We start from the raw sequence: 15,070 nt of genomic DNA on the forward strand, positions 1-15,070 counted from the left end.
AGAGGATTATGATTAATTGTTGTAAATCAGAGATACAACATTGTCCCAAGAGTAGGTTTAATCGTAATCGTTCTCAAACAGCATCTAGAGAGAAACCAATAAATCATTGTATTAATATTACTTCAGGTGAATGCAGGTGCATACAGGTGGTATCTCGATAAGCGGGCAGATAGTGTACATTGCAGAATCGTTACCATTCTATGGAAGCCCAGAGGTGCTATAGAGTTACATAGTGATGATGGATGAAGAACTCCTTTCTGCGCTGAAAGGCAGTCTCTTTTATAGGAGCCGCGGTGGTGTTGCGTAGCGGCAATGAGGAGAATAACATCAGTGTCGTAACTTGGATGACGATTTCATCACAACCTTCACTCTTTCATTCCTCTTTTCTCCCGCCTCTGGAACAAACTCGCTCACTCTCTTCAATCCCACTCCTCCCTCCAGGTCTTTAAAAGAGCTGTTCACCACCATCTCTTGTCTTCTACCATCCAAAAGCTTGATCTTTTCTACCCCCGTTAATTCACCCCAGATCCACTTTTCTGAAATACCGACTTCTTTCCTGAAACTCCTAGCTGTGTTCATGTGTTTTTACCTCTCCCACCCCCACCCCCACCCCCATTCCCACGCCTCCTCCCCCCCAAGCCCTCTCGCTCCAACAGATCTCCCGATGTCCCTGCTCTCAAATGTTGTACTTGTGTGCTTCCCCCTCTCTCCCCATCTTGTCTCCCGCTCCCTTTATTTTGTCTTATGTGTCAGTTTGTTTTTTGTCATTAATGTTAGCTCTTAGATGAGCCTCGATCTTGTGTACAAAAAAAAAGTTTCGCAGTTTATCACCCTCACGAATTTTCGGTTATTCTAAGATAAGGATTTCGTTTCAAGTAATTATAGCTGGCATACCACTTGACCGATGTCATCTTTATCAAACTTTATTCCCTATGGAGAGTTAATGACGTGTGATGTTTCAATTTTTTTTGTTGAGCATTTTCGGAGAAGATTTTCCTTTAGTCCAAGATAGCTGCCATACCACGTGATTTGACATCATAATCAGAATTTTAAAAATTCTCCATGGGGGGTCAGTCGCTCCTATGTTGAAAGTTTCGTTTTAATCGGACTAACAGTTGCTAAGGGGGAAAAATTAAAAGCAAAAAACTGGCGAAAAATAACAATAATAACAACAACATGCGAGCTTTATAACTGCGAGCAGTTATGGCCGGGTACTATTCCTCCCCAATTTGATACAACCCCGCTTTGATCGGACACCTGACCCATGACGTCATCTTTATCAAATTGAATTCAGAATGGGTAGTCGATCACATCTTTAAAATTTGGCATTGATCGGATGAGGTTTTCTTTATCCAATGTGGCTGTGAGACCATGTGACTAATATTGATATTTTCAAACCAATATTCCCCATGCCTTGTGATCATATATTTTTAAAATATCTCTCTGAAACCGCTTTACCTAACCATGTGATACTTCACAAATATAATCCACTATTCTCAGTGCATATATGTTAATAATGTCGTCAGTCACGAATTGTAGTAGCTACATTGGCTTCAAGGAAAATATTAAATAATTATATCTCAGAAAACACTGAAGCTATCGATACAAGACTTTTGGCAATTATGATCCTCCCCAACCCTTGCTACGTATATTGTCATGTTTCACCTCAATCAGTTAAGCGGTTTCAGAGAAGGAGGTTTTTAGAATATCGGTTTTCAAACTAATATGGCTGCCAAACCACATGGCCTATGATGTCATCATTTTTGCACTATATGCAGCAATGGGCAATGGTGTGAGATGATGCTTCTTTAAGTTCACATCAACAGGGTAAGCGGTTTCAGAGAAATAATTATTTAATATTTTCCTTCAATCCAATATGGCTGCCACACCATGTGACCGATGTTTTTTTGATCAACTTTTAATCAACATGCCCAGGTGATGACAAACGTACAGTTTCGAGTTGATCGGTTCGGCGGTTTGGGAGATGTTTTTTTAAGGTTTTAGATTAAATCCAATATGGCTGCCCACCAGACCCTGTGATATATGATGTCATGGTTATCAAACTTTATTCCACATGCTTTGGTGATTGTGTGGAGTTTCACTTCGATTTCTGAAACAGTTCAGAGGAGAAAAAAAATCTGAAGGGTTTATTCTTCAGAGTATTATAATTTTTTTATTTTTTATTTTTTGTAAACAAAATCGAGGCTCGTGTAAGAGCTAACACATTGAACATGAAAACATGCACAGACACATAAAACATACAATGAAGGGATCGGGAGACAAGAGGGGGAGAGATGGTGAAGTACACAAGCACAACAACAGAAGAGAACAGGGACGTCGGTAGATCTGTGGAAGGGGGAGGGCTGGGGCAGGAGGGAGGGGTGCATGGTATAAAGCAAATGAACACGACTGGGAATTTCAGGAAAGAAGTTGGGGGTTGAAAGAGGCGGATTTGGGGTGTTTTAAGGGCGTAGAAAAAGATCGATTGTTTGGATGGGGGAAGATGAGAGATGGTGGTGAACAGCTGTTTTAAAGACCTGGAGGGATGAGAGGGATTGAAGAGAGTGTGGGAGATTGTTCCAGAGGTGGGAGAAAAGAGGAATGAAAGAGTGAAGGTGAGCAGAGAGACTTGATTTTGGCAGTTTCACCAGAAGAGGGCTGCTGGCAGATCTTGTGCGTCCTGCAGGAATATTTGGGAGGCAGAGCACAGACAGAGCAGGTGGAGCTAGGCTGGAGAGGAGTTTGTAGAAGACAGAAAGATCAACAACCTGCCTGCGGTGAGAGAGTGAAAGGCCCTCAGAATCGACTTCATCACAGAAGATACCAATGATTCTGAAAGCTTTGGCTTCTACAGCATGAAGCCGAGCTAGGTGTGAGGCAGGAGCACCAACCCAGAGGGGAGAGCACTATTCCATTGAGCTGTGGATGAAAGTTTTGTATGTGGTGAGGAGCTCAGAAGTGCCCAGAAAGGACTGCATGGCGGAGGATGCCCAGTCGGCCACTGGCTTTGGAGGCCAGTTTGGAAATGTCGTTTTCCCAGATAAGATCATGGCAGATAGTCAGACCCAAAAGATTGAGTGACAGAACTTCTTTGTGAGGATTGTTGAGAAAGTCGATGAGAGGGTTGTCCAGATGGTTTTTTCGGAGACAAAGTGAGAGTGTGAAATTTGTCAGGATTGAAAGACATGTTCCACTTGTTTGAGCAGTTTGTTATGTTATCCAGGTTTGCAGAGAGTGAAGAGGCTGCTGCCTGCAGATCTGAGGGCTGAGATATGGAGCGGCAGAGAATGGAGTCGTCAGCAAAGAAATGAATCAAAAATGACGTTTGACGTCATAAATTTAATCGTTTCAATACAATTGGGTTATAGTGGGGCAACTTAGCATAACAATTGTGCATTTTGTGAGGAAAGCACCAAATTTGGCACACTAGTAGACTATCCTATTATGAACAGATTTGGATATTGGGCCATCTCAAATCCAGCCCCTGATGGCTGTGGCGGCCATTTTTCAAAATGACACCTTCAGCTTGTTCCGACGAATTGAATCATCAATTGGCTTGGTCCTTTCCACCAGGCATTCTCTGGTGAAAGCCTGGAACTGCTCTTGGCCAATCTTCTTCACATTCCTGACAGTCTCAACTGCAGCAGGACCTGCAATTTCCTTTGTGTCAAGGACAACCAGATCCATGCTCTCTTCCTCAAAGGGGTTGCCAAGCTCTTCTATGACGCTGACAAGGGCGCGGACATCCTTGGCGAAAGAGGTCTGCACACTTGGTGTCTGGTCGTGATGACGTGTGTCCTCTCGCCTCCCCCAGTGTTGATGGCCATCTTGGAACTCTTCTATGGCCCTGGCAACTTCTGGCCCGGCAATCATCCAACGCCGCAGGGCACTTGGGTTGTCAGTGAGGCTGACTGCTCCACCATCTCCTTTGATGCAGGCGTTATTCTGTTCATGCGCCTGGTCGATTGGGATCGAAGAGAACACCTTCTTCGTCTTCTGTACAGTGAAGTTGCCAGCCCTGAATTCTCTGGCTACATCTGGGTGCTTCATTGGGAGTGCAACCATGTCCCTCAGGTGAACAGGGACCTACCTGGCATAGTGTGTGTGGTCTAAGGCATGGAACCATGGGACCAGTTCCGTCAGGGCATCAAGGTACATCGTGAATGAAGCCTGCCGCAGAGAACACACGTAGACCAGTACCAACATCTCTAGTTCCAGCACAGTTGCCCAGTACTGAAAGTTGGGAATGTCTTCTCCTCTCTGGTGACACCAGTCTTCGAACTCAGGCAGGTCTTCTGCATCATCAGCATATGTCATACAGTGGCGTTCATACGCACGGTGTTGCAGGATGTGCAGTGCCGCTGCAGTGATTTGATGAGCTCTTCTTGTGCGGGTGACGTGGGCAGCTCGCAGGAAGGAGTCGGCCGTCCCTGGCGTTGCAATCTCAGCTTGCAAATCTGCAAAATCTGCAAATCTTGCAAAAATCAAATCTCTGAATCTGAGATGGCCCAATATCCAGATCTTTTCATAATATGATAGTCTACTAGTGTGCCAAATTTGGTGCTTTCCTCACAAAATGCACTATTGTTATGCTATATTTAGCTTAGCTGCTGGACTATTATAATTATAGATGACGTGTCGGAAGTTTGATTTTTAAGATAAGGATGATGATTCACACATTTATGACTGGTCTACCACTTCACTGATGATGTCATAATTATCATGCTTTCGATCCCCATTGGGAGTACTTGAAAATGTGCTAAGTTTCAAATTTTTCTGTTCAGCGGTTTCCAAGATCGCATTTTTAAATTATATGTATTTAATCAAAGATGGCTGCCATACCACTTGACCTATAATGTCACAATTATCATGAAAACATTCCAATTGAGGTGTCGCTCCTTCCCTGAAAGCTTTGTCTCAATCGGATATGTGGTTATTGAGAAAAAAAAATTAATAAAATAATAGCGCAAAAAAAAGGCCAAAAAGGGAACAAGAATAACAATAAACGGAACAGACCACACCCTGTAAGGCTAATGATACCCTAATAAAAATAATCTGCACAAAAACAATTGGGTACCACCCAGGATGGCTTGGTCCCATAATAATTCATACAACAACAAGAGGATACCAACCAGGATGGCATTGTCCCCCAATAATTTGTACAAAAATAATAGGTTACCAGCCAGGATGGCATTGTCCCCTAATAATTCATACAAAAGCAATCGGATACCAACCAGAATGGCGTTGTCCCCTCAATAATCCGTACAAAAACAATAAGGTAACAACCAAGAAAACCGGAGGGTATTCGCACGACAACTGGTGGAGGCGTGGGATAGTTGTCGTGCGAATATCCTCCGGTTAATACCAGGGCTCGCAAATGACCAAACGGATTTAATTGAGGCGACGACCAACTCGGATTCGGCTATAAAACGCGGGAGGAAGAAGTGAAGAAGAAGAGGTGGAAGCGCTTATCTGGAGAGGGAACGAACTCAAACGGGAATCCGGGGTAAAATGTACAAAAAGAAACACGTTTATTACGACCCTGAAAACAATGGAACGCGACGATGAAATAAGTAGCCCTAAATTGGGATCCCACACACAGACTTCGAATACGCCACAAAGGAAAATGAATTACGAAAGGAAATGTCTCGTCGTGTATTGGTTCGTGGGTGCGAGCTTATCTGTCCGAAATGTGGTGTCCTTCGTCCAACGCGGCTCCCTCAGTCCGCCTCGCCCACGTGCTCCGCCAGGCCCGAGCGACCCGCCCCACTCCAGGCTCCTCGTCGACCGCCCACGAGGTCCGTTCGCTCCACGGCATGCCTCACTCCAGCACCAAAAGCAACTGGGCTAGCGATCTCCAAGCACCATGAAGATGGCGAACCAGCGACCACCAGGACCTCTCAAGACGAAGAGCCAAGAGCCAAGGATGAACAACGACAAGCGAAGGGCCAGCACAACTCAATACCAAGCGCGAACCATCAGCATGACTCAATCCCCCAGAGCGAAGCTTCCAGAATCCCGCCAGCGAGTCCTTTTGAAACCTGGCATGTGACGTCAGTTCTGACACGTTACCAACCAGAGCCTCGTAGCTTCCCGCCGTTTGCCGAACCTCCTCACGCCTTCCGTGCTGATTCGCTCCAGGTTCGCGCCTTCCGCGCCAACCAATCACAGTCCTCCTGGGCGTGGTTACAGCTCGTCTCACGCGATGTTGCTCGGCCAGCTGGTGGTGCGGCTGGCGGCGGCCGTCCGGCGGTGCCCCGATCTGGCTTCGTGCCGGTCTTCTTCCAAGGGCATTGTAAGGGAAGGGGAATTATTTAATGTTGCACTAAGGGCCTATCTAAGTGTTTATATGGGTATGCATTGCCATAAGGGACAAAGGTTTGGCGACAGGGGGGACGACGAACAAAGGAATCTTACCAATAATCCCTGCACGATTTAGCACGCCCTGCTCCCTCGTAGCGGGGACACCAATACAGCTTATCCCGACAAACCGGACTAACATATAACTTATTACAGGGTAGATTCCCTATCGCGACAGTCGAAGCATGTTAGCATGTTACCTATACAGATCTACCTGGCTCGAGATGTCACTCTACCCAAATTCATAACAATACACACACATATATATATATATATATATATATATATATATATATATATATATATATATATATATATATATATATATATATATATACATACATACATACATACATACATACATGCATACATACATACATACATACATATATATATATATATATATATATATATATATATATATTGTTGCGGATTTGAGAATCCTTTGTTGTAAATATGCCCCCCTAGTGTAATGATTCCTTGTAAATACCTCCGTTTTGTGTGTAAAGGTCAAAGGTCGTCCCCGTAGTTAATCCATCGCATGCACGTAGAAAATCATATACCCTTCTAAATAGTTATTTCTTATTCTATGATAGTATAAGGCTCTGTTTCCCATTAGTTGACTCTGCATTGCACCGAGTTGAAATAAGATAGATCCCCTTTCTTTCAAATTCCCTCAAAGCCTCCCTTTCCAACTGCATTTGCCGCCATTACGCACGCGGTCAAGCCCACGAACAAGGGCGTTGCCCGCCCCTCGTCATCAGAAGGTGGAGCCAGCAAGCCCCCACCAGCCAATCAGGGCTGGTGAGATAGCATCACGGGCGTGGCGCGCATTGATCTCGAAGCGCGTTATAAAAGCGCCCGCGCAAGTCTATTGAGGGGAGATGCGCGTAAGAGTTCACCTGAGGCAGTTCACCGGAGCCCAGTTGAGTCCAGTTGGAGCAGAGGACCGAGGAAGCCCCCCACAGCAGATGAGTAAGGAGTCCACCGCAGCTGAACCAACCGCAGCTGAGTCCACCGCAGCTGGGTGGAGTTGAGCTTTAACGGCGGTTCGACCTGCGGCCGCGAAGCAACGCCGCCGTGCGAACGGAAGTGTGGAGAGTCGGCGGCTGCTCACTCCCGGCCCGGCCGTTCTCCTGCGTCCAGCTGAACCTTCCAGCCTTGTGGTCCCACCTCCTCGTCCATCCAGCCATCCACCTCCTGCCATTCCTGTCATCATCCCCGTGTAAGTCTGACTGTCGTCTGTTTGTCCGTGTTGTCCTGGGTATAAGTTAAGCCTGTATAGATAAGTTAATATTTGCACTGTCTTCCTCTTCTGTAAATTATTTTCGTATTTTTCCTTCTTCCTTGGTTTCTTTGGTCTTGTAAATATTAGTAATAAATTATATTTGTTCTTCCTTACCTTCTGGTTTCCTCACATCCGATCGTCTTTGTGATTTCCCCATTGAGTACCTGTGGCGCGATTTTGGCCAACGTTCAGAATCGGGTTTAGTACTTGCTGACGGTTCGAGCCACGGGCTGCCATCCGCTCGGCGAAATAACATCTTGTCCGCGGTCTCGAACGAGGTTGCTCACCTGCCTCTCTGGAGGGAGCTGGGCAGCTTCAGGACTCACGTCGGTCAGTCGCAGACAAGGGGATTAATCCCCCCTTGGTAAGGGGAAAAAGGGCCGACGGTGAGATCCGCAACTATATATATATATATATATATATATATATATATATATATATATATATATATATATATATATATATATTGTTACGGTACGCGGTTAAGGATGGTATGTTTGCCGAGCGGAGGCTCCGCGACCGAACAGTTGTTCCCCGACTAAACCCGATTCACCCAACGTTGGCCGTATCGCGCCACAGATATTCAATGTGGAAAAGACTAAGATGACGAATGCAAAGAGGAAGAAGAAGAAGCAGACGTACAGAAGAGTAACAGAGTTTATTATTTACACACACATAAGCAAAAAGAGCAGTCACGGGTATTTACAGCGGACATGAAAAAGCAGGTAACACAGTGCAAATTACTAGCTTATACTGACTTAGTTTACTACCCAGGACAGCACGAACAGAACAAACTCACGTACGCAAATGGATGGAAGGGTAGGAATCGTTTGGACTTGGAGGGATGAGCAGGCGGGATCACAGGGCACAGCGAGCAGGTCCACTCCGGGCGGGAAGCGAGGAGCCGGCAGCTCCTTGTATTCGGCTTTACAGCGCACGCCGGCAGGGTCACTCAGCTGGTTGAAACGGGGCTGGTTGAAGCGGCTCTTTGTCAAAGGCTTTTCGTATCTCTCACGCAACTCCGGTGCAACTCTGAACTCTCTCCCGGTGGACTGCCAACCCTCTTACGCACCTGGACTCATCTGCCGTATCTCTGGTGTCGCTTGTCCCAGCGATCGTCGCACCCTTCTGTCCAAACCTTCAGCGCGGGTCTGACACGCCCTCTTCGGTTTCGGTACCGCCCCCCCCCCCCCGTGCTCTGTTTCGTGACCTTGTATGGTAATCCCACGGGCTTGTCTCCTTATTTGGGCATCGCGCCGACGGCACGCCCCTCGTGGCGAGCCACGGGCTTGTTTCCTTATTTGGGCATGGGGCTGAACAGCCCCGCCCTTCGTGGCGCGCCCTGGGCTTGCCTCTCCCGGGCAACCCCGCCCCTCCTGTTCAAACAGAGCACGGAGCACATATTCACTATCGCAGCGAAATGAGAGGGCGTGCATCCCACGCTTGTGAACTGCTTTACCCACAGATGGAGAGTTTGGCTGGGAAATGGAATGATTGAAGGGGAGCTATTCTTAATTGATTCGGTGCAATGGAGTGTCATTCTAATGGAAGACAAGGCCTTACTCTAAAACACATAATAAGATATAAGCTACTGAACAAGGGTTTTATCGTGTCCTTCAATGTGGTGTTTCATGGAATAACTACCGGGACGCCCTTTTTACCTTAACACAACTCTGGAGGCAGGAGGGGCCATATTCAACCAATGTTACACAACAATTTACCACTACAATACACACAATCCAAAAAAATGCACTCCTCATATCCGCAACAATATATATATATATATATATATATATATATATATATATATATATATATATATATATATATATATATATATATATATATATATATATATATATATATATATATATATATATTTATATATATATATATATATATATATATATTTATATATATATATATATATATATATATACTGTATGTATGTATGTATGTATATATATATATATATATATATATATATATATATATATATATATATATATATATATATATATATATATATATATACATACATACATACATACATACATACATACATACATACATACATACATACATACATACATACATACATGAAGAGCCAGTGATGAGCCCAGATGTGCTGATGTTGTTCTTGATGCAGATTCAGTATTTGGTCCAAGCAGAAGTTTTTAGCAATTTGTTCACCAATGAATTCTGGGAGTTGATGGTTACCCTTTCGAATATTTCCAGTTTTGGCCACCTGCAATGAGATCATCACCCATGCTGTAATGAATAGTTATACAATTACTTCATTATTGAAAAAATATAATTCCAAATAGGTTTATTCATCCAAAATTTATAATACAGGTTTATCTTGAATAATTGTATAACTATTTTGTTTGTATAGGATTTTTTTTTTTTTTTAACATAAGGCTTTCATAAGGATTTTTGGCGTTTTTAGTCACAGTTGAAAGATTTTCTATTTTTTTTTTTTCCAGCTAAGTTAGCGTCCTTGCAGGAAGAGCTTCAGGAGCACAAGCAGAGCTTAAGCAAAGCTGAGGCAGAGCAGAAAGACCTTCAAGACCTCTTCACAACTGCAGAAAAGGTCAGTGAATGACTTGCTGGTTTAGCTGTGTTATCGCTAATGAAACCTTTCATGCTTCCTTGATACCGCCGTGTTGTACGTGGGGGAAGTTTGGATCCGAAGTTGCGCAATCATAAGTTCAGTGCTCACGGGCGTATGAAAAACGTTGCTTATGCAGGGAAAGACGAGCCTTGAGATCGACCTTAATTACAAGCTGAAAGCTCTCCAGGAGAGCCTCGAGCATGAAGTTGCCGAGCACCAGGATGCAAAGGCCCGACTTGAGGAACGTCAGAACCAAGAGAGCCAGACCATGGAGGAGGTCCGCTCAGCTGCCATTGCTGGTATGTATCATTTGCTCAGCTGTCTGTCTAGCTGTCATTGCATCCACATTCATGACGGGTATCTCTTGTCTTATTCATCTGCAACATAAATCTTTTAATGTCATTCTTTGGTATTTGTTTTCATTTTTACCCTTGAACAAACATAGAGATGGAAAAGAAACTTGCAGAAGAAAAAATGGCTAAACAAGAGGTGGAGACTCGGCTGGTGACTGCAGAGAAGCTCTGCTCCATGCTCAAGCTCGACCTGAAGCAAGCACATCAAAATGTTGAGCAGGAAAAACTCCAACAACAGAGATTGGAAGCCGAGGTGATCCCTGATTCACATTTTGGTGACTTGGGGAATTTTTGAGCATCATTCAAGTTTTGCCTTTGATTGCACTTTTACACATGGGAGTCATCCTGACAGAGCGAACCTGAGCAACGCTGCGGCACCTAAATCCATCTGAGGCGGAGCGTAGCTTCACAACAGTTAAAAATAAACAAACAAAAAAGTCACCCATGCTCACGATCTGTTGAGTTATTGTGCTTTGTGTGCTTCATTGACCAAAAAATTGGGGTCAAAGCTTGGCCCAAAGCTTGGATTTGTCAATACGTTGGACACTTTGTCTCGGGAGCGATTATAATACCAATGCAGGTTATAAGCAAACAGACCCGTATGAATTGCCGAATAGAGCAAGGTCCAGATGCGAGCCAAACTCTCCATCCATTTTATATCCATATTTAATTTAGTTAAGCTTGTCCCTGTGGGGTGAGGTTTGAGGTCTGATAAATTGCTCTTAGCAGAGGAGAGGGTATTACATTTGGGTCAGTTTGTCTGTCTGTTTGTTTGTTTGGCTTTGTCCACATAGAATGTGAGTTGGAGTATTAATTACACGTGACCCCTATATACCTTAAGAGCCTTATGAACCCAAAGATCCTCAAGTACTTTTCTTAAGTAAGATACTTAAGAAAACAACATCTGTAAAGTACTTCTATGACTCCATGGGACTGACTCAATCTGTGAACTTTCCAACCCAGATTTCTCCCAATAGCCAATCCTCCCTTCTGGACTTGGTGATGACTAAATTTCCCACATATGTCTCCTGCTCTTCCTTTGCTCCAATTTGTTCATTTGATTATGTGCTTGGGAAAGTCAACATCTCTCTGGCTGTTCTCGGAGACCTGCCTCAGTCTGGCAATTCACTGAGGCAGATTGTCAGGGACTGCCTGCAGCCATCTCTCTTCAGGACTGGTCTCCCATATCTACTTACTGGTCATGATGTTAACTCAGTCTGGGAATCCTCCACAGAAACCTCCTTTCTCTCTGTCTCTGTCTCTGTCTCTGTCTCTGTCTCTGTCTCTGCGTCTCTGCGTCTCACCATTATTCCCGCCCATGGTACACTGAATCCTGTGGTGAGGTGGTTGCTCTGAAGCAACTTGCCTTCTCTTCCTGGAAGGCTAATCTGACCAAAGGTAATCTCAGTGTATTCCAAAATGTCCACAACACGCGTGCACTCTCAGTAGAATCATAAAACAACATCTGTCCATCCTCAAGAATGAGCCTTCAAACTTGTCTCACTCTAAAACCTGGTGGCACCTAGCTACCTCCACCACCAAAGGTGGACGGCGGTTATTTTTACCCGTCTGTTTGTCTATCTTTGAACAGGATATCTCAAAAAGTTGTGGACTGATTTGGAAGAAATTTGGTGGACAGGTTGGGTGGTTGACGAGGATTAAATGATTAGAATTTGGTGAAGATCCAGATCCGGCTTCTATGATTTTTAAAAGTGATTCTTCACCATTGAGATATAGGGCCAAAAACGTTAAGGCCAAAAAAGATGTGGATGGATTTGGACGAAAGAAGGTCGATGAGTTAGTTAGGTTCCAAGAACAAGCCGTCTCCATTTTGGTTCAGGTCCTGATCCAGATCCGGCCTATCGGTGAAATACAAAACGTAAACTGTTCAGTCTGTGATGGAGGTATGCTATGTACCGAGTCCCGTTGTAGTTAAGTCTGTCTCTGGAGTATTCTCCCCTTCCATTCTTTCCCTCTTCTTCTCTCCTCAAATGGCTTCCCTCTCCTCGATTCCGCTTGTGAGAAGGCTCAATGCGTCAATTCTGTTTGTTTCCAAATCATGTATTCCCAACCCCTCACTTTTAGTACCCAACACTCTGTCGTTCCCAACTGCTCTTGGACTCTGTCTTTTTCATCTGAGAAGGTGGAGAAGATTTTCAAACCTTGACTCTGCAAATGGACTGGATGGCATCAGCTCACGTGTCCTAAAAAACCTGCTCTGCTTTCTTTCACATCCTCTCTCTGCCCTTTTCACCCTGTCATTTGTGCAATGTCATCTTCCATTTGCTTGGAAATCAGCCAACATGACTGCATTACTTAATGGGTACAATTAAGTAGAACGGGCACTCGGTAAAACACATACCTCTGCCAGGCTGAACAGTTTGTATTGTATCCCTCTGATAGGTCAGATCTGGATCCAGACCAGAACCAAAATAGAATCGACTTATTTTTGTCACCTAACCAACACATCCACCTCGTTTTGTCATAACTCATACACATGATTTTGAAACATCATGAAATATAATTGTAGTTTTTAGCCACATCTCTCAATGGTGAAGAATAATCACTTCAAACATTCTCGTATCTGGATCTTCACTAAAATCGAAGAGATTTGTCCTTGTCACACACCCAACCCAACCTGTCCGTCCACAACTTTTTGATATATCCTGTTCAGAGACAAACAAAGACAGACAGGCAGACAAACAGGGGTGAAAACATATAAGCTCCGTCTGTCTTTAGTTGCAGAGGTAATAAGGTGTAAAAACTGATCTGCTTAACTACAGACCTATCAGCTTACTTCCATTCATCAGAAAATATGTGGAATCCATCAACGCAGTTGATTTGAAATCCTTCATTTTCTAAATGTCATATCAATTTGGTTACAGACCAGGTCATTCCACCTTGGACATATTGCTTCTACTCACCCAATAATGGATAGAGGCCCTCAATGTTAGACATGAGATCAGGGCTGTCTCTTTGAACATATCTCATGCTTTTGATATGGTCTATCATCCTGCTGTCCTCTCCAAACTCCTTGCCTATTGCATCCAAGACCAACTCTACACATGGCTTACTGACTTCCTCGACTCTTGTAGCCAACATGTGGCTCTGAACAGAATATTTTCATCACCTCTCTCTGTCAAGGTCGCAGTCTTCCGTTATGAATCACAACCCTTCGTGAACCTTTCCCCCTTCTTCCCATTGAAACATTGCCCCAACATTTGCCGATTCGACATTTGCAGCATTTTTCAGAAACATATCCTCCGCGAATGTTGGGGTTTTGCAGTATACAAAAAAAAGAAACCCTTTAGACTCCTAAGACTTGTTAGAGTATTTGACCCTTTTAACCCGAAGACCCTTTATACCCCAAAAACCCTCCATATTCCTCAGACCACAAAGACCATTTTTGAACCCTAAAACACTATTGACTCCTAAGACACTATAGACCCTGTTACACCTTTTCAACTCGTAAGACCCCTCAAGATCGGGGGTTCCCAAACCCAGGGTCATGACCCGAACTTAGAAAAATCCCATGGACAAAAATTTATGGGAACCACTGCTTTCAATCGTGTTGGACTCTTTTGAACCTCAGCACCATATATATCCCATTATACCCTTTAGAACCCTAATACCCCATGGACCAAACTGCACCTTTAGACCCACTAAGACCTTTTAGATCCTGTTAGACCCTTTCAACCCTTAAGACCCTACATACCTTGTTAGACCTGTTAAAACCCCTAAGACTCCTTAGACCCCCCTTCTACCTCTTCAACCCTTTAGGACATTTATGCATTTAGACCTTCACACCTTTTAGACCTTTTAATACTCTAACCCTTTAGACAAGTGCAACCCTTTAGACAAGTGCAACCCTTTAGACAAGTGCAACCCTTTAGACAAGTGCAACCCTTTAGACAAGTGCAACCCTTTAGACAAGTGCAACCCTTTAGACAAGTGCAACCCTTTAGACAAATGCAACCTGCTACACACACACACACGCACGCACGCACACACACACACACACACACACACACACACACACACACACACACACACACACACACACACACACACGCACACAAAAAACGGCACACACACAAAAACATACAATAAAGGGAGCGGGAGACAAGATGGGGAGAGAAAGGGAAGCACACAAGTACAACAGCAGAGAACGGGGACATTGGAAGATCTGTGGGAGGGAGAGGGCTTGGGGGGAGGAGGCATGGGAAGAGGGGGGGGGGGCGGGTGGGAGAGGTATAAAACACATGGACACTGCTAGGACTTCCAGGAAAGAAGTTGGTATTTCAAAAAAGTGGATCTAGGGTGAATTAACAGGGGTAGAAAAGATCAAGGTTTTGGATGGGGGGAGACGAGAGATGGTGGTGAACAGATGTTTTAAAGACCTGGAGGGAGGAGTGGGATTGAAGAGAGTGAGGGAGTTTGTTCCAGAGGCGTGAG

General features: G+C 44.3%; 1 protein-coding gene across 2 annotated transcripts in view; it reads left to right on the plus strand.

Annotated features, from left to right (window-relative positions):
- Window positions 1-15,070, plus strand: part of LOC137436918 (rho-associated protein kinase 2) — a 141,809-nt gene that overhangs the window by 73,267 nt on the left and 53,472 nt on the right. For both annotated transcript variants that reach the window (XM_068131147.2, XM_068131148.2), the window contains exons 19-21: window positions 10,135-10,241; window positions 10,399-10,561; window positions 10,708-10,868. In XM_068131147.2, the coding sequence (XP_067987248.2) occupies window positions 10,135-10,241; window positions 10,399-10,561; window positions 10,708-10,868 (431 nt within the window). The remainder of the gene's footprint in view (window positions 1-10,134; window positions 10,242-10,398; window positions 10,562-10,707; window positions 10,869-15,070) is intronic.

This window comes from Myxine glutinosa, chromosome 11, assembly GCF_964187855.1.
Source record: "Myxine glutinosa chromosome 11, kmMyxGlut1.1, whole genome shotgun sequence".
NCBI classification, from domain to species: Eukaryota; Metazoa; Chordata; class Myxini; order Myxiniformes; family Myxinidae; genus Myxine; species Myxine glutinosa.